The sequence below is a fragment of the Sarcophilus harrisii genome, chromosome 3, assembly GCF_902635505.1.
Source record: "Sarcophilus harrisii chromosome 3, mSarHar1.11, whole genome shotgun sequence".
In the NCBI taxonomy this organism is placed as follows: Eukaryota; Metazoa; Chordata; class Mammalia; order Dasyuromorphia; family Dasyuridae; genus Sarcophilus; species Sarcophilus harrisii.
In genome coordinates, this window is record NC_045428.1 from 287,780,582 (window position 1) to 287,799,275 (window position 18,694).

General features: G+C 40.1%; 1 protein-coding gene and 1 pseudogene across 4 annotated transcripts in view; one reads left to right on the forward strand and one right to left on the reverse strand.

The window, feature by feature from the left end:
• Window positions 1-8,487, forward strand: part of DZIP3 (DAZ interacting zinc finger protein 3) — a 116,132-nt gene extending 107,645 nt beyond the window's left edge. For 3 of the 4 annotated variants that reach the window (XM_012544506.3, XM_012544509.3, XM_012544508.3), the window contains 2 exons: window positions 1,240-1,332; window positions 5,168-8,487. In XM_012544506.3, the coding sequence (XP_012399960.2) occupies window positions 1,240-1,332; window positions 5,168-5,278 (204 nt within the window). In that variant the 3' untranslated portion in view covers window positions 5,279-8,487. Of the gene's footprint in view, window positions 1-1,239; window positions 1,333-4,682; window positions 4,735-5,167 lie in introns of all 4 variants that reach the window. The other variant, XM_031959638.1, reaches the window with a different exon arrangement.
• A 1,448-nt stretch (window positions 8,488-9,935) lies between these two features.
• Window positions 9,936-11,527, reverse strand: LOC116422368 (annotated as a pseudogene).
• Between the last annotated feature and the right edge of the window lie 7,167 nt (window positions 11,528-18,694).

Sequence of the window (18,694 nt, forward strand, 5' to 3'; positions counted from 1 at the left end):
CATGCCAGGCCCTGAATGCTAAACTGAAGAGTTTATATATTAATTAGAAGGTGGGAAGGCTTTTTTTTTTTTAAATTATAGGAGTGATATAATCAGAGAAGGGGGGGAGCAAGAAGATTTCAGAGGTATCAATGTGAAAAATTTGGAGTAGCTTGAAGCTATTTCAGGTAAGAAGTGTTGAGGTCCTGAATTAGAGTACTACTACTGGGAAGAGAATGAGATGGAAGATTGACAGGATTTGGCACCTGATTGGATTGCACCTATCCATGCCTCAGTTATTTTGAGAGGAATATGAAAGAATCAAAGATTATTCTAAATATGGTGATATGAGGATGTTGGTATCATTAACAAAAAATGGATAAATTATCAGATGGTAACATCATTGAAACAATTTTGAAATATGTGAATATAAGGAGCCAATGAGCCAACTGAATTTAATTTAGCAGGCAATTATTATGGGATCATGCCTAACAGAGAATGTAATTAATAAAGAATTGTTGATTGATTGATAGATTTATAAAGTAAAGGTAAAGGTTGAGAATAGAGGTTAAGATTTAGAAGTTGTTCTCATAGAAGTTATTATTTTAGAGGGAATAATGAAAATAGAATATGAGAAAAGAAATTTAGGGAGAGAAAAGATAAGACCCAAGCCTTGGGGAATACCATTGAGCCAAGATCATTGGAAAATGAAGAAAGTGAAAGACAGAAAAGAAATGGTTAGAGTGGTTGGCGGAGAAATTGAGAGTACAGTGTCATAAAAGTTAAGGAACAAAAGCATAACAGAGAGGGAATGGGCAGCAGTCTTAGATTCAAGAGATCAAGGAGAATAAGTATCAAAAAATGTCATTGATTTTGGTGATGAAGTCACTGTTGATCTTGTTAGAGCTGGAAACTAGATTGCAAGGGATTCGGGAGAGAGCAGGCAGAGGGCAAGCTGAGATAATAATAATATTCTACTAAAAGTGTCATCGAAAGAGAAGAGAATGTAACTTAAGAGGATGATAGGGTCAGGACAAAATACCTTAGTATAGCGGAGATCTAAGTTTGTTTGTAGTCCAGTGGAGAGGAAGGACCAGCAGAAAAGAATTTGAACATGATGAGAAATAGGAAAGAGATAATGGAGCAAGGTCCACAGAAAAGACAGAAGGATAGTATCTAGAGCCATTGATAATGAACACATTGTTCCGGGTAATATATAACTCGACAAGGATAAGATGTGCTGATTTGTATTTCATATAGGGAGATGAAGAGGAGCCTTGTGTGATCTGCCATGATAACCTCACTCTAGAAAACCTATCTGTGCTGGCTTGTGCTCATAAATTTCATTCTCAGGTAAATTGTTTATGTTCTCCAGTTTTCTGGTAGGCTGCCATTAGCTCTGTAGTTTGCAGTGTGCCACAAGGAAATTTCCAGAAAAGAAAAACCAACTACACACAGAGAGAAGTATATATAGGGGTGTGTGTGTGTGTGTGTGTGTGTGTGTGTGTGTGTGTTTATGTATTTGTATATATAGAATGTGCTTGTTCATATATATACCCACACACATATAGATCTCTTTAGAAACACAAATGTATATATAGTTATGTTAAAGTATAGGTATATGTATATGTAGAGAGCAGGCCTCATAACCAGAAAGATCTGAGTTCAAGTAGTATTTCTAACATTTATTGACTGGGTGATCCTGGGCAAGTCATATTGGTAGAGGGAATTGTTTCACTAGAGTTCCCTATACCAGTTCTCGTTTCTCTTCTGTAGGACCCCTATATAATAACAAGCATATGGGAGGTTTACTCTTAAATTAACTAGTGATTACAGTTCTTCTAGTGGACCAAAACTCTAATATTAAAGTATAAAGCAGACATTCTCTCTTCTTGAAGCTTGTATATCCATTTTAATTGGCCTCTCTGCAGCATTTATTACTGTTGGCCACCCTCTCCTTGATATTCTCTTCTCCTTTGGCTTCCATGACATTGCTGTCTTGTGCTTCCTAATTATGAGCACTGAGTGACATTCCATTTCACATTTGGAAAATTCAGCCTGCTCATTTTCCTATCTCTCAACTCAGAAAGCCCTCAATTTTTCTTATAAATCAGATTACCTAATCCTGTATTGTAGATTATATCCTATTAATTGTTTTTTATTTAAATGCATAAAAGCCTGTTTCCCCTGTATTGGGAGTTTAGTGCTAACCTGAGCAGTCTGGTCCCAATTTATTACTTAATTGGCAGGCATTGCTTAATAAATGCACATGCTTGGAAGCTTCTCACTTATTTCAGATGTCACAGTGTCCCTTAAGGTTGTCTTTTACCCTTCTCTTTCTATACCTTCTCTCTTTGTAATCTTGTCCAAGTTTCTCATTTCAACTATCACTTTTTTGAGGGTGACTTAAATAATTGGAGACAAATTTTAAGTTGCTACAAGGGAAAAAATATGACTGACATAAGAAAGGAGAGGGAAGATTTTTCAAAAAAAACATATTTAAAAGTAAAAAAGCTTTTGAAAATTAGAATTATCCAAAAGTATAATGCATTGCTTCTAGAGGTAGTGAGTTCTCATGCATTGGAGGTCTTTAAGAGATTCAAGAAAATCATGCCAGATATGAACTAAAGAGAGTTTTCATTTTAAGCAGGGCATGTTAAATAATCTTTGAGAGCCTTTGCAACTCTGAGATGTTATGTCTCTTTATAGATAGATACATCCACGTGTTCATTTGAAGCACCACCTTGGATCTTATATTATCTTCTTGTCCTTTATACATCTCTGCAGCAGGGTTGTAAAAGCCTTTCTTGAGAGACTCTCAATGTTCAGCACCATCAACTAAGATGACCATTTCCTCACATCATTTTCATGAAGCTTTGGACAAGACTAGTCATATCATCTTGGACTCTCTGTGGCAACAACTGCTCTCAGGGCTCAATTCCATGGGCAGCTGGATTTTACCTGGCTCCTAAAATATGGGTGACTAGAGATTTGCTTTTAGGTCTCCTAAATTATATTATAGATGGAGAAAGATAGGTATTATTGTGGCAAACATCTGTATAGAGATTTAAACTTTGCAAAATGCTTTATATATGTTATCTCATATGAACGGCCCCTATTGTCTCCATGCTACAGATAAGAAAACAGCCTCAGGTTAACTGGCTTGCTCTTAGTTACACAGCTAGTTAGTATTAGAGGCAGAAGTCCTTTTGATTTGTTCTCATTCTGTCACACTTCTATTTTTCCTAACAATCCTTTTGATTATTTCTTGTTATCTATCAATATTCTTCTGATTTCCATTGGTTTTATAGTACTGCGCCATGTGGTACCACTCATTAACTTTTCTGACGATAGCATCCTATTCCTTATTCTCAGGTCCTAGTTGTCAACCATTCTCTTCATATTCCCATATGCTTTATCTTGAGGAAAAACTAAGATTATGATGAAGAAGGCTACAATAATAAGAATCAGAGTAGGCAAGCTCCTGAAAGTATGTTGAAGCAGCATTTCAGTGGCAGAAGGTAAAATAGATGTGCTGTAAATATTACATATCATCCTTTATCCTGAGCATCACATCCCTTGCTTAATGACAGCCTCCTGTGATTACATAGCACAAGAGGCAACTAAGCATGTTGTCTAGGCTTCTTGTTTTTGTCTTTTAAGATGTTCAGAACCTGAGTGTTTGATGTTAGAATAATATGAGGCAGGCAGGTCTTTTGTGGATTCTTGGCATTTATATAGATTAATCTAACTCGACTCTGCTGCTGTACAAGTAATATCGATATACTATTTGTGATCTGGACCTTCAGTTGCAGAGATGTAATTTGACACAGAAAAAGATAATCTTATATGAGGAAGGTTTCTCGGGGAAGTAAACAATAGCCAGTCCCTTCAAGCCCTAGCCATAGAAAACTATTTCAAAGATATATGATACAGTCTGGAATTACATTTTGCATCTCTACACTGCTATAAAGAGAGATACACAGCATGCCTAATCCTGAAAGATCAGTGAGAAAGATATTTCTTCTTCCCCATTTGAATTTTTAAAAGAGACTTAAAACTTAGGAAATAAGTTTTCATACAAACTTAGTTTATTAGTTGCCATTGTCTTAGTGAGTACAGTATGGGTCATTCATTCAGTTTGCCTTTTAGAGATGGAGTGAATGATCCTGTATTTTCCACTTTGGATTCTCCCATTCTCCCCTTTCTTCTTTGTCATTTGATTCATTACTTCTCTCTCTGTCTCTTGTTGACACTGTAAGATGGATAGCCAGTAATTCCATTAAGATGACTTGACAAATAATCAGTTTGTGTCTGGGACATCAGAAATTAAGGCTTTTAGCTATTTGTCTATCCTATCATAGTTGCCAATGGGAAACCAGGCTCAGAAGCACTTCCATCATGAGGGGGATTTTAAATGAGAACATTAGCCCTTTTTGTTGACTGGTATTGAGCTCTTTTCTTTTATACAAGTCTACAAGGCATCTTTTAGACAAAACACAGGGAAGATATGTGCCTGTGTTCCGATGGTGTATATGTAAAAGTTTTCAAAGTGATGAATACAGATGGGTGATGATAAATAATATGTATATAATGTGTAGCATGTATTGGGCACTGGGTAAAGCACTTCACAAATATTATTTCATTTGATCTTCATAACATTCCTGAAAGGTAGATTCTGTTATCCTTTCCCTATTTTACAGATGAGGAAACGGGCAAACAAAATTAAGTGACTCTCCTGTTGTCACAAAGCTAGTAAGTGTCTGAGACTGGATTTGAAGTCAGGTCTTCCTGATTCTAGGTACAGCACTTTTATCCACGACACTACCTAGCTGCTCCTACCTAATAGAGTGGTTAAAAGAATGGGAACTGGATTTGAGAGGAATAACATGTTGTAGCTTTGAGATCACCTTGGCAGTTAGAGGCAGGGGAGAAGTAGGAACACGCTGTTTGTGAAAATGTTTTCCTGAGCAGGGCCTCTGGTGCCAGCTACATTCTTTTCTCCTGAGGAATTATTACTTAGAGGGGTCTGTGGCTGCAGAAGTGGGGCACACGGCAGTAGAGAGTGGGATGTGAAGGGGCAACTGTCTGGGAGATTTGTCAAGTAAGACTTGGAAAATGCTAGTATAAAGGGTAACAGCAAGTATTTGAATATCATTGATTGGCTTGTCTTCTTTTTCATCTCTAGTGCATTAAACCGTGGCTGAAACAACAGGGGACGTGTCCTACGTGCAGACTCTATGTTGTGCTGCCAGAAGAATTCCCAGGTCTTCCCACCCGTCACATCCCTAAAATCTGATGCAAGAGGGATGAATGGTGTCAAATGAGATCATTTTCTGTACTTGAGAATTCTGTTTTGCCTTATTGTCTAATATTGGGAGGTAGTGTGAAGTAATGCACCTAACTCTACTATAACTGAGAAACTAGCTAACCAAAGTGAGGGTATGATAAATCTTCAAGGTTTGCAGTCTGCATTTGTAATATGTAGACAGAATTTGATTTGAAAAATTGATGTCTTTCCACTTTCCCTTTCCTCAATAGGCATACACTCCAAATACAATAACTAGTAATGTGCTAGCTTTTCAAAGTCCTGTTTTTAGTTTTCCACTGGCTTCCTTCCTGTTACACCCATCTTCTACTTAAATGGAGGAGAGAAATATGTCCAAGAGGTAAAGATGAGCAGTGAAGAAGTGGGCATATTCACAAGCTGTGAATGAAGGAAACCCACATTATCCAAAAATTTCTACTCTTCCATTATCTTTGATCTCTTATGTCATTAGTACATAAACAAGAAACATAATTTAATTGAGTTTTTGCTTTCCTTCCTTGCTTTATCTTCTGAGGAAGATACTCTTAAGTTCTAAATTAAGTGGCATTAAAGATCAAAGTAAAAAGTAAGACTATTTTTAAAGATTCTGCCACTTCATCACCCTCTAATTCCTTAAGCCTTAGTAACCTGCTTTATTCATCCTACACTGCTCTCTCAAAGGCCACCAATATTCTCCTTATTATCAAATTCCTCTCAATAATCTTTGAACTTGCTCCAGCATTTGACGCTATTCACCAAACTCTTCTCCCTTTGATTTCCATCTAGTTCTTTAACCTTTCTCCATCTATTCATTAACTTTTCATTTTACAAAAAAAAAAAAAAATTTTTTTGCTCCTGCTGTGTGCCATAATTTGTCTGCCACTTTGCCAGATTCTAGTGGAGATTTTAAAAAATGGTTTAGGTAAGACATTACCCCTTCTTTCATAGTACTTACAGTTTAGTAGGGGGATGACACAAGCACAGATCATTATATAAAATACTATAAAAGTAGACTATAGAGTTGTAGAATAAAATGATCTTTTTTTCTCCTCTCCTCCCTCCTTCCCTATCAGTGTTTGTTTTAAGTTTTTTATCTTACACTTATGATGCTACACTCTCACCTTTGCTTAACCTAATCCACTCTCACAAAAATTAATTCTGTGTGCATGACTGAAATCTGTGGCTTTCTCCAATCGGCATCTTTCTCCTAAACCCCATTTCCATATTGACAACTGTCATTGACAGGTTATTAGTTTGTCCCATTAGCTCTTCAAACTCCACATTAAAAATGCATTTTCTACCCCAGTGCAGATCACTTTCCTGTTAATGAGTCTACCATTATCCCTGGTCTTCCATCTTCTCTTTTTCTTTCCCCACATCCAATCAGTTACTATTACCATAATTGCCTGTCAATCTTATTTTCACAATATCTCTTTCCCCCCATCCTCTTAATGTTGCCACTGCCACCTCCCAGTTCATGTCCCTGTTGTCCCTTGCTTGGATTACTACCAAAGCTACTTGATTTTTCTGGTAAGACTGTTCTGCTCTTTCCCTGTTCATTGATCATTCCTTTTGCTTCTCACTACCTAGACTTCTGCTCACGTTACCCCATTCACCTGAAATGCCCTACTACTAGGCACATTATCTACCTTGTCAAAATTTTTCTTTTTCTTCAAATCCCAGTTCTAGCCATGCCCTTCATGAAGCCCTCTCTCGTCCTCTTCCCAGTCAATTTTGATTTCTTCCATGTTTGAAACCCTATAATGTATTTTTTATTACTTTATTATGGTTGCGCCTACTTTGTATTATATTTATAAACTTCTATGCCTACTTAATTCTTAATTCTTTGACAGAGCCCTGGGACAGGCAATGTTTCCTTCATGGGAGTATGCATACCTCTCTGCTGGAGTAGGGAAACGAAATTTTCCATCCCTTATTCTCAGTCATCTACTGACTTGTCCATAGAGTCTGGGACCCCAAGGATGAGGGAATAGGGAATACTGAAACCGAAGGAGATTATGGCCCCATTTTTCTCCCATGGCTACTCAAGGGAGGAGGGCACTTTCTACTGGACCCATTTTCCTTCTCTTTGAGATTCTTTTCCTCTTTAGCATCCCCTATCTAGGTCAGCCCTAACTCTCTCTAGGCCCTTTTCTCAGTCCAATGAAATTCCTTCATTCCAATCTCATCTTCTTAAATTTCTTATCTTCTGAAGACCTCAGTTCTCTTGACACCTTCTCCAATGTTGGCTTCTTTTCCAATACTCCCTGATGCATTGGGCCAGGAGAAATTGGTATATTTCTTGCTTTCCACTGCCACTTTCGGAACCCTCTCTTGGCCATCTCATGCAGGATCTAACTCCTCTTTAACTTAAGCTCTCTAGGTCGTGGATGTTGTTATTCCTGTTGCTGCTTGTTTGTTGTCATTCCAGGTCACTATCCTTCTTTCACTATGTACATGGTTTATAACTTTCCCTTCTCCAGATCACAGCTTTTCAGTTCCTTTACTTCCTCAACTCCCATGACCTCTGTTCAACTGCAGTCAGGAATGGTCCATTTCTAAACCATTCTGCTCTCCAATTAAATTATCTTGCAAGTCTAGTTTTTGACAACAGCCAACATATTTTTTTCACTTTGTTATCAATTATAGTACCTAAAAGAGGACCTTTCATAAAATTAAGAGCTTCACAAATAGGTATGGACTGTTGAAAGAGGCAGAGAAGGGAGAGTAAATGGGAGCAGGGCTTGATCCATAAAATAGAGAACTGTTGAATAATTGATGTGTTCGCTTGTAGACCTGAGTCTCACCCAAGTACTTTTTTTTCCTCCCTTAAAAAAATCTCCAGTTTTACCCATTTGACACTATCTAAAGAACTTATTGATTGTGTGTATTTTTTGTGTTGTATGGTTACACTTAAATAACAGTGCTTAGGTTAAGCCCTATCACCCACATAACACCAAGAACTGTTATAATTGTAACTGCAACAATTGTAACATGAGAGCTCTGTTATTATTAAAGTACAGATGGTGTTATATAAGTACTGTTCCTTTGCTCCAGAATTGTAAGAATTCAGTTCCTCTATAAAATGAATGTTTGTCAGACCATGGTCATGGTCTTGTTTTCACTTAGCTATAGACCTTAAGTTAACATTTTTTCTTGTATGCATTAGACTAAATGTGTCATTAAACTTTTAAATCATTTCTGAGTCTTTCTTTTAAGAGCCCTGGTATAATTGTGTTTGCAACCAGAAAGTGTTTCAAACAGGAACAGTCATCTGGTCTTTCAAAGTAATAATAACATGAACGGACATTTTTGTAGTGCTTCCATGATTGAACACTTTCATTATAATAATAACTGTGAGGGAATTGATGATCCTTTGAGTACTAGGTTTTTCCTCTTTTTCTTGATGAAAACAGAGTTGGGAGTGCAAAGAAGCATGGTGGGAGAGTAGGAAGCTTGGTATCGGAAGAGCACAGAATTTGGAGTCAGAGGATCTGGAATCAAGCCCTGGCATGGTCACTTAATACTTAAGTAACTTTGGAAAGTCTCTTAGCCTTCTGGTCCTTAGTTTGCTAACGTGAGAAATGAAGTTTGCCAACCTGAGAAATGAAGTTTGCCAACCTGAGCTAGATATTCTAAGGAACTATTCCTAAGGTTAATGTTAAGACTGGGATTCAAATCCATGCTCCAATATTTGTTAGTTTGTGACATTCATCCCAGAACTAGTGAGAAAGAAGGCTCTAGGTCCTGCTGTGCTGCATAGCTGGGTTTGGAGGCTCCTTCACCTAACAATATATTGCTCTGCCCAAATCATTGCAGTGGTATTCCAGAGCTCCCTCATTGCTGAATTGGACCTCATTGCCAAATGAAACATACAGCCTGTTCAGCTTTAATTTACCAGATCATTTGAGAAAATCCATTGATGTTACATAACCATCAAATATCCAGATGCCAGACTTGTTACTATTAGTTGCTTACCCAAAATAAGAAGCTCGAACACCAGAAATCTTTCACTACCTTCAATAATCATTTCTGAGGCCCAAATATCAACTTCTAGACCTCTAACTATTAGGACCTCATGTGAGATGAGCATTTGATATCAAACCTTAGTGGGAACAATACAAGCTTACCTTGGTTTATTGCTCATCCCTTTATTGGATTTCACAGATAGTGTTCTTTATAAATTGAAAGTATTTGGCAATCCTCTATTTTTTTTTTTGGGGGGGGGTGTAATGGGCTGAGGTTTGAGCTGATGCACTGAGGTCCCAAGTACATGAGGCTAGATAATAATTGGGCTATACTCTATTAATATACATGATTGGATAAAGAATGGTCCCTGCCCACTCTCCATGTAAGTCCTGATGTGTTGTATAGGAAATGACGATTTTGGTGGGTGGAGGCAGAGAGAGAGGGAGGAAGACAAGCTGGGAGAGATTGGGCTGGGTTCGAGACTCCAAGCTGCTGGTTGTGTGGCTGCTGGTTGAGCTAGCTTCTTGACTCAGCTGCACACATTGCTATCGCCGATTCTCTTCCACCTCCGATCCTTCTTCACTGAGAATAAAGACTGATGATTTTCCCCTAACCTGAATTCCTGACTCCTGTTGATTTAAAAATACACGATCTTCACATTTGGTGCCCAATGTGGGGCTCGATAACACATGAAGAGTGAGGGGGCAGAGGAAGGCAGCAGATTACGTGATTATGAAGCCCTGAGCTGGAAAGAAGGGGAATAAAGAGACATGGGACATCACACTTGTTTTTCCTGGCGTCGCCACACTCTGGACACGAGGAAGGGGTGGCTAAGGGAGAGGAGAGTGACCAGTATCAGCATGACATTTACATAGATAGGATTGCCCTGGAAGGGACCTTTGATGAGGATGAAGATGGGGAACTGCAGAAATGAGATCACTCCTGACAACATCATCACTGTCCCGAAAATCTTCCCAAAGTGCTCAGCAGGAAAGGCCAGAGTGATGAAGGCAGCATTCCCTCCATACAGAAAAGATCGACTGATAACTTGTAGGATGAAGGTTAAATACTGAAGGTGAAGTATGGGAATGGAGGCACAGATGGAGAAGCCGAGGCACAACAGGGATGTCACAGTCAAGGATGGGAAAGTAGAGTGAAGGTCTGCCATAGACTCTGGAAAACCTTTTTTTCTTGCTTCTTGCTGGTATTTTTTCTTAAGGCGGTCCAAGAAAAGTCCATTCCAAGGGGCACAGAACACCCCAAAAAGCTGAGTGATGGCAAAGGCATTTGTATAGGAGCTGACTAGATTCTGGTCCCCTTGGGCCAGCTGGTTCAGCATGGGGTTGAGGGTTCTGATGAAGAAGTAGTGCCACAGCTGCATCACAGAGAGCCAGATCAAGTGCCAAAAGAATTGCCAAGATAGCACACAGCTCCGGAAAGAGCGAGAATCACTCTGGTCAGTCTTGGCTTTCTGGGAGGGGGGATTAGCTTCCTGCTTCAGTTCTACTTCTTCCTTGCTGACTTCATCTTTTGTTTCTTGGAATTCCTCGGGTCTCCTTGAACAACTAAGGCCATAAGTGTAGTTTGATGGCAATGGAAAGGGAATGTGCCCCTTGGGCATGAGGAAGAAAGTACGGATGAGGTGCCAAATGCTAAAGGCACAGAGGATGAAGAAGGAGACTTGGAGTTTCAGGCCCCGTTCATAGAGAAGCTTAATGATGAGAAAGATGGCCGAGGAAGAGTCAAACGCTCCATTGTACATGGTGATTATGGTGGATCGGTGTTTGCCAAATAGGTTCCCCACCTGCAAATTGGTAAACAGAAACAAAATTCCTCCAACAGCAAGCATTGGGAAAGCTGCAAAAAGCAACAATCCCGTACCTGGAGAGGAGATAGCTACAAGAAGTGTGGCTCCACAATAGAGAGATATAGCAATGAGACGAGCCACGGTGGTTCCAAGGCGGTCAAAGATGTAGCCCGTCCCAAATGTCACGAAGTTGTTGGAGAAAGAAGCCAGGGTAAAGATAAGGGAGAATTTTGAATCCTGAGCGTTGCATTCTGCAAGCCCAGTGGCATTGCTTGTCAGATTGACGGGCTGGTCACAGAGATCCTCAAAGTAGTGATCACTTTTGAGCACGAACACCAGCGAGGTCCAGCCAAAGACCAGCCCAGAGAAGGCAACACATTCCAGTAGTCCCGTCACAAGAGTGGCCACTCGACGTGGAAGCTGAGATTGGGCCATGGAACTAAAACCGAGACTAAGTTAGCTTAGTCTCATCCAAACCCGTTCTCCCTCCCTGGGCTTTCTCTTTGCTCCTGATTTCTGGGGTGGCTCCGTTTCCTAAAGGAGAAGTCTCTGCCTTCTGCTCCTTCCTCGGCGAACTTCCTTCTTGTTTGGACTCCTTTAGCCCTAGGCACTAAGCTGCCCAGAGGACAAGATCCGTGAGTCTCTGGAATGCATCTACACTCTGAAAGGCAAGGCTCACCTCGACTTAACTGGGCTCTGTCTCCGAAGAGCTGAAGGCAGCTATCTCTGCTTTCCTCCCCCCAAGAGCAAGTCAGAAAGCATCCAGGTAAGATCTATATATTACATGTCCATTCTCATAGTGGACTTCCAGGTCCCATATTTGAAAATTCAAGGCGAAGCCTTCCCAACTATTTGGTCAATACCCCTTTGTTCCAAGGCTCAGGCATCTCATTTAAATATCTCAGGCTGCTTGGCTTTACGTTTAAATTGGAATAACAAAGAAAGCTAGGAGCATAGTAAAAGCCTGTACGACTTGCCTTCCTTTCCACCTCCCACTGCCTCAGGGAAGAACCCTCGTGGTTTGAGACCCAATGAAATCTGGCAAATGGATTGACCCATTATAAATCCTTTGGTCGTCTGTCTTTCATCCATGTTGTTAGAACCTTTTCAGGTTCACTTTTGCAATGCCAGCAGCAAAAAGACAGCCAGTGGTCACTAATTCCTCATAAAGCATTTGCATTATGGGTGTCCCGCAATAAAAACAGACAATGGTTCTTATCTTCGAAACATTTTGCACACTTTTTCACAGTATAATTTACACACCACGGCATACCTTTTAATCCTCAAGGACAGGCAATAGTGGAAGGAGAAACAGAATTTAAGACACTACTCCAAAACAAAAAGAAAGGGGCCCAGGTAACCCTAGGGAAAACTTCAAATCTAGCTCTTTTCTATTAACCTTGATTTTTGACAAAGATGCACTGGCTCCGGCAGGTTTTATAACCCACGGAAGGTCAGTGTCCGTCAAACAACTCCACTATCTTTAGATAATCGAGGTGATGGGAGATCCAGAAAGTGGGTGAATGGAAAGGACCAGATAGGCTAACTGCTTTGGGAGAGGGTTTGCTTTCTCTACAGGTGGAGGAATCAGATGGTGCCAACAGGCCATAACCCTTTCCATCGAAGGCAGCGACCTTTGAAACAAGGAGAAAAAGAAATATCATGGTGCTGTTGCTGATTGTCTCACCATTGAAGAGCATGGCAGTTATGGCTTTGACTCATGGACATCAAAGATTGTTGGACTTAAAACCCTGGAATCATTGTATTCTCTGAGCCATGGACCCCTCAGGAATCATTGGATTCTCTGAGACATAGGACAGAAAACTCTCAGGAATCATTGGTTCTCGAGAAATGATAAGACTGTTACAGGACTTCAAAATCTGCTGGAATCATTGGATTCCTAACATATAAAAAGACTTTTGCAGGACTTCAAAAACTCAGGATCTTGGATTCCCTGACATGGCAATGGACAATAGATTGGTTTTGGACTATCTCTTGGCTGCTGAAGAAAGGTGTATGTGTGACTGTTGTTTACATACCCACCTTCTAGGACTTTTGATCTTTTCCAACACCATGTTGTTTATATTGTTTGCTATTCCGCTACTTGCGTGGACAATTCATGTTTGTTACCACATGAGCCTGCACTGACTGAGGGGGGTCATCCCTTAACCTCTGCGTTATTGCTTTGCTTGTGTCATACCTCCCATGCTGATGGGTTTGTGCATAATAAGACCCTTAGCCCAGAAACCCCGCTACAACCCCCATTTCCTTTGGTGCTTTTCTCCCTTCCTGAGATTGGTAGGGGCGTGTCTCCCCTTTTAGTGCTTTCACCGCCTTTTCTGAGAAGTCAGGGGGTGTACCTCCTTTTGCTTTCCCTCCTTCCCTGAGAAGTTAGGAGGCTGTGATCACCCCCCTTGGGGGCTCTACTCCCTGAGGTCAGGGATAATGACCACCGGTGTTTAAATAAAAGCGGGAAATGTAATGGGCTGAGGTTTGAGCTGATGGGGTCCCAAGTACATGAGGCTAGATAATTTGGGCTATACTCTATTAATATACATGATTGGATAAAAGAATGGTCCCTCCACTCTCCTAATCCTGATGTGTTGTATAGGAAAAAACAATTTTGGTGGGTGGAGGCAGAGAGGGGGAGGAAGACAAGCTGGGGAGAGATTGGGCTGGGTTCAGACTCAAGCTCTGGTTGTGTGGTGCTGGTTGATACTTCTTGACCCAGCTGCACACATTCTTCCCGGATTCTCCACCTCATCCTTCTTCACTGAGAATAAAGACTGACGATTTTCCCCTAACCTGAATTCCTGACTCCTGTTGATTTAAAAATACACGATCTTCACAGGGGGGGTTCTTTTATCTCTTTAGGATACAAACCCAATATTGGCAATTCTGGATCAAAGGATATGCGCAGTTTGATAGCTCTTTGGGCATAGTTCCAAATTGCTCTCCAGAATGGCTGGATCAGTTCACAATTCCACCAACAATGCATTAATTTCCCAATGTTCCCTTATCACCTTCAACATTTATCATTATCTTTTCCTGCCTTCTTAGTCATTGAGATTTGACATGAATTTATAAAGTCTGTTTCAAGAATATAGCTCTTTACTAGGTAAACAAAATATAAGCAGTTAATATTTTTATTTTTAATAGCTTTTTATTTAAAAGTTATATGCATGCATAATTTTACAGCATTGACAATTGCCAAACCTTTTCTTCCAATTTTTACCCTCCTTTCCCCCCCCCTCCTCTAGATGGCAGGATGAGCAATACATGTTAAAAATAATAAAGTATAAATTAAATACACAATAAGTATACATGACCAAACCGTTATTTTGCTGTACAAAAAGAATCAGACTCTGAAATATTGTACAATTAGCCTGTGAAGGAAATAAAAAATGCAGGCAGGCAAAAATAGAGGGATTGGGAATTCAATGTATTGGGTTCATAGTCATCTCCCAGAGTTCTTTCGCTGGGCGTAGCTGGTTCAGTTCATTACTGCTCCATTGGAACTGATTTGGGTCATCTCATTGCTGAGGATGGCCAGGTCCATCAGAATTGATCATCATACAGTATTGTTGTTGAAGTATATAATGATCTCCAGGCCTTGCTCGTTTCACTCAGCATTAGTTTGTGCAAGTCTCTCCAGGCCTTATTGAAATCATCCTGCTGGTCATTTTTTACAGAACAATAATATTCCATAATATTCATATTTCTATTCAGCCATTCTCCAATTGATAGGCATCCACTCAGTTTCCGGTTTCTGGTCACTACAAAGAGGGCTTGGCAATCCTCTTGATCGAGTCTAGTGGTGCCATTTTTCTAAGTGTATGGGCTCACCTCATGTCTATGTTTCACCTTTTGTTCATATTTCAAAATTTTTCATTATTATTATATTTGTTATGGTGATCTGTGATCAGTGATCTTTGATGCTACCATTGTAATTGTTTGAGGGTGCCACAAAATGCGCGCTGCTTCACTGATCCCATATCTCTGCCTCTCCTTAGGCGTCTTTATTTCATGAGACATAATGTTGAAATGAGTCCACTCATTTCACTTGATTATCCTACTTGCCTTTAAATGTTCAAGTGAAAGGAAGAGTCAATTGACATGGCAAACCTTATTGTTTTATTTTAAGAAATTGCCATAGCTACCCCAAATTTCACCAAACTACCACTCTGATCATTCAGCAGCTATCCACATGGAGGCAAGATCCTCATCAGCAAAAAGATTGTGACTTACTGAAGGTTAAGATGATGGTTAGTATGTTAGTCTAGGGAAGCATGAGAAAAAAATAAAACCAAAAGGGTGTTCCCAAATGCAATGTCTTCTAGAGGGTAGGGGAGAGGGGAGAATCAAGTTCTAGCAAATACGAGACTGGAAGGGTATGAGACAAAGGAGCATCTATTAATAACAACCAAGTTTTTAATGCAATTATTTTAAAGTTAAGATACATACCTTGAATTTTATTTTTAGACATAAAACTATTACATACAATGGACTATTATAGTGTAGTATGAACATAATTTTTATATGCATGGGAAAACCAAAAACTTTGTACGACTCACTTTGTTATATTTCCTTTGTTGCAGTGGTCTGGAACCAACCCTGCAATATCTCTGGGATAAGCCTGCACATAGTTACACAACAGGAAATCTGACTGCATCATTCCCTACCATCTTGAGGCAAGGAACTGGCATTGAATATTAAATCATTCAGGCCACTAGAGATCCTTTTATCAAGTCTAAAAATTCTAATACAGTTTTAAGCTCTTAAAGCTTCATTCAGGAACATCTCTTTTTCTGAAATTCTGTCCTATAGATATTATTTTATCTAAATGTTGATTGTAGTTATCTAGCAGTAGCTAAAGGGTTTGGCATCTGGCTCACTGTCTCTCTTTTCCTGTTCTCATACTTGGGAAGATTCTGAAGATCATCAGATAGCAAGATAAGGTCTGAGACACTGAAGCCTCTGGAGCATGTTGTCCAGCTGCCAGTTGGACATAGCTTTGCCTAAAAGACTGTTTTGTGGCAAACTCATACAAGGGAGGTGTTCACATGGTGGACAGAAGAAGCAATACAGACACTCTCAAGGTCCCTCTCAAGAATTGTGGAATCAGTTGTGTGACTTGGGAGATGCTGGCGAAGGAACTCTGCACATGGCGTGCCTGCTTCAAAGAAGCCACGGTTCTGTGAGCAAAGCAGGGCTGCAGCAGCACAAAGGAAACGTGAGATGTGAGAACTGAGACATACTGATAGATCAAGCAATCCTCTCAGATATCCCTATGGACTGCTTGTGGCCAACATGTGAGGGAGCCTTCTGAGCTAGACACACACTCTACCTTGTGTCTCAGCCCCTGACGTAGTGGTCTCATTCTGTTCTTTTTCATGAAGGAAGGACATGAGCTGATCAACCAACTTGGGAATTTCAATCTACATACAGATGTCCCCTCAAACATCTTCAGCTCCAGTAACAAATACCGTCACTATGTTGGCCACACGTTGGAATCTCACCATCACTCATAAGAGCTCCATCTCCATGACCCCAAATCTGAAATTTTTGTAGTGGATCAAAACCACCTATAGTTTCATCTCTCTGTCTTCGTTGCTCCTCATAAACATATTCCTTGTCCTAACCATGATTTGTGATGGGTGAGCACAAATCCTCCCTTTGAAGTCGACTCCACAGTTGAGCAGTCCAGTGCTATGCTGTAGTCCCTTTCCCCTTACCTTCACCCATGTCTTGTTAAAGCATTATGCCCCCCGACCTCTCATTTCTCTCTATCCTTAGTAGAGACCCTCATCTTGTGGGAAAGTGATTGGACTTCTGTGTGCTTCAGGACCAATGATGGCGCCCATGGGCTTAGCTTCATAGGGACTACGTGTGTCCAACCAGTGGTGGAGCACTCCAAGCCCACAGTGATGCTCCCCACTGGCCTAAGTGATGTCATTTTGGTCCTCTGCTGGCCCAAGGGCAACAGCCAACAGCCAGTAGCACCTCCCTCTCAGGGTTAAGGTCAAATGAGGTAATTGTAAAGCACTTTGCACGGTGCTTGGCACATCACAAGTGCTATATAAATGCTGGTCGTGATTATTAAAGTTATTATTTTTATTAATATTTATTCTGCTAGGACATCTATGCTAATCTCCCAAGTGCCTCTTTCTTTTGGTATGTATTATATAATCACTCGTGCTTCTCTTTCTAAAAATGATATCATAAACTTACAGCAAAACAACTTTCAATTTAATTCACCAAGTTTTAAGTCATCATCCACAAGATGCAGGGCATTTTGCTAGGAGATCCAAAGACAAAAACAGAAAGGTCCCCTCCTTCAAGAAGTTTGTATTGTACTGGGAGGACATAGTGTACAGAAGTGATACAAAATAAATTTCAAGGGCCCAGGAGAGTGAATAAATGAATAAATAAGCTTGGAGGAGAATTTGAGGAAGATGACAGATTAGGTCAGAAAATTCCAAATAATCCAGATTTTCTCCACAAACAGGACAAATTAGCACCTCAAGTTAGCATCTTAGGATGAAGGTAGAGCAATGAAAAACATGGCTTGGGTCAGAATAGGGATTGGAAGACTGGAAGAAAGAGGTCAGGACTGAGTTTAACCTGTGTGAAGTGTAAAAATCTCCAGGCTAGCTCTACTGAAAGGAGGCAACCTCAGATGGAACCACAGGAATCACCTCCCAGCTCCATTGGGGAGTCTGGGTCTAAGGGAAGACTGAGGGAACTTCTGCTGATTTGGAATGTCAGTACCAACTATGCTACTGAGACAGAGCTTTAGGCAAGAAGGAACCAGAGTACCAAGGGAGTGCAGAAACGTGGGCAGGAATGCTGCTGACTGCAGGCACTTAGAGGAGAATGGGATTCTTGGTTTTGGGTTCCAGGGCCAACTGAAGTGAAGCCAGAGATATCACTTCTGCCAAGTAAAGGTGATTACCCTAATGAGTTCTTATTTTTAAATGAGCTCGTAAAGCAGAAAGTTACTATGGGAATAGGGAAGACTGGAGTTCATCTTCAGAGGAAGACATTGAAATAAAGATTCTCTTACCCCAAAGAATAACTTTAAATGGTTACCTGCCCAAAGATAGTTTATAGAAGAATTTGAAAAGATTTTTAAAAAATCAAATGAGAGAGATTGAAGAAAAACTTACCAAAAAATCAAGAAAAACAAAATGATTATGAAAAGTCACTCTTTGTAAATTAGAATTGGGCAAGGGAAGTTATGAGAGACCAAGTGATAGCAAAACAAAATATTAAAGAATGAAAAATAGAAAAGAATGTGAAACATCTTCTAAGAAAAATAACATCTGCAGACTAGATGAAGAAGAGAAAACCTAAGAATAATTGGACTACCTAAAAACTATGACCAAATGAAATCTGACACAATAATACAAGAAATAGTTAAAGAAAATTGTCCTGAAGTGTAGAGGACTGAAACTCTTCAGTCGTGGCACTGAGGTTAGTTCGAGGACTTAGGGCTAATTACTGATTGGACAATACTCTATGGGCATGTGCTTGGAAAATGGCCCTTCCCACTATCCTGTGCTGCTTCAATGATTGGTGTATACAGAGGATTGTAGGAAGGACTAGGAGGTGGAGTAAGACGAACCAGA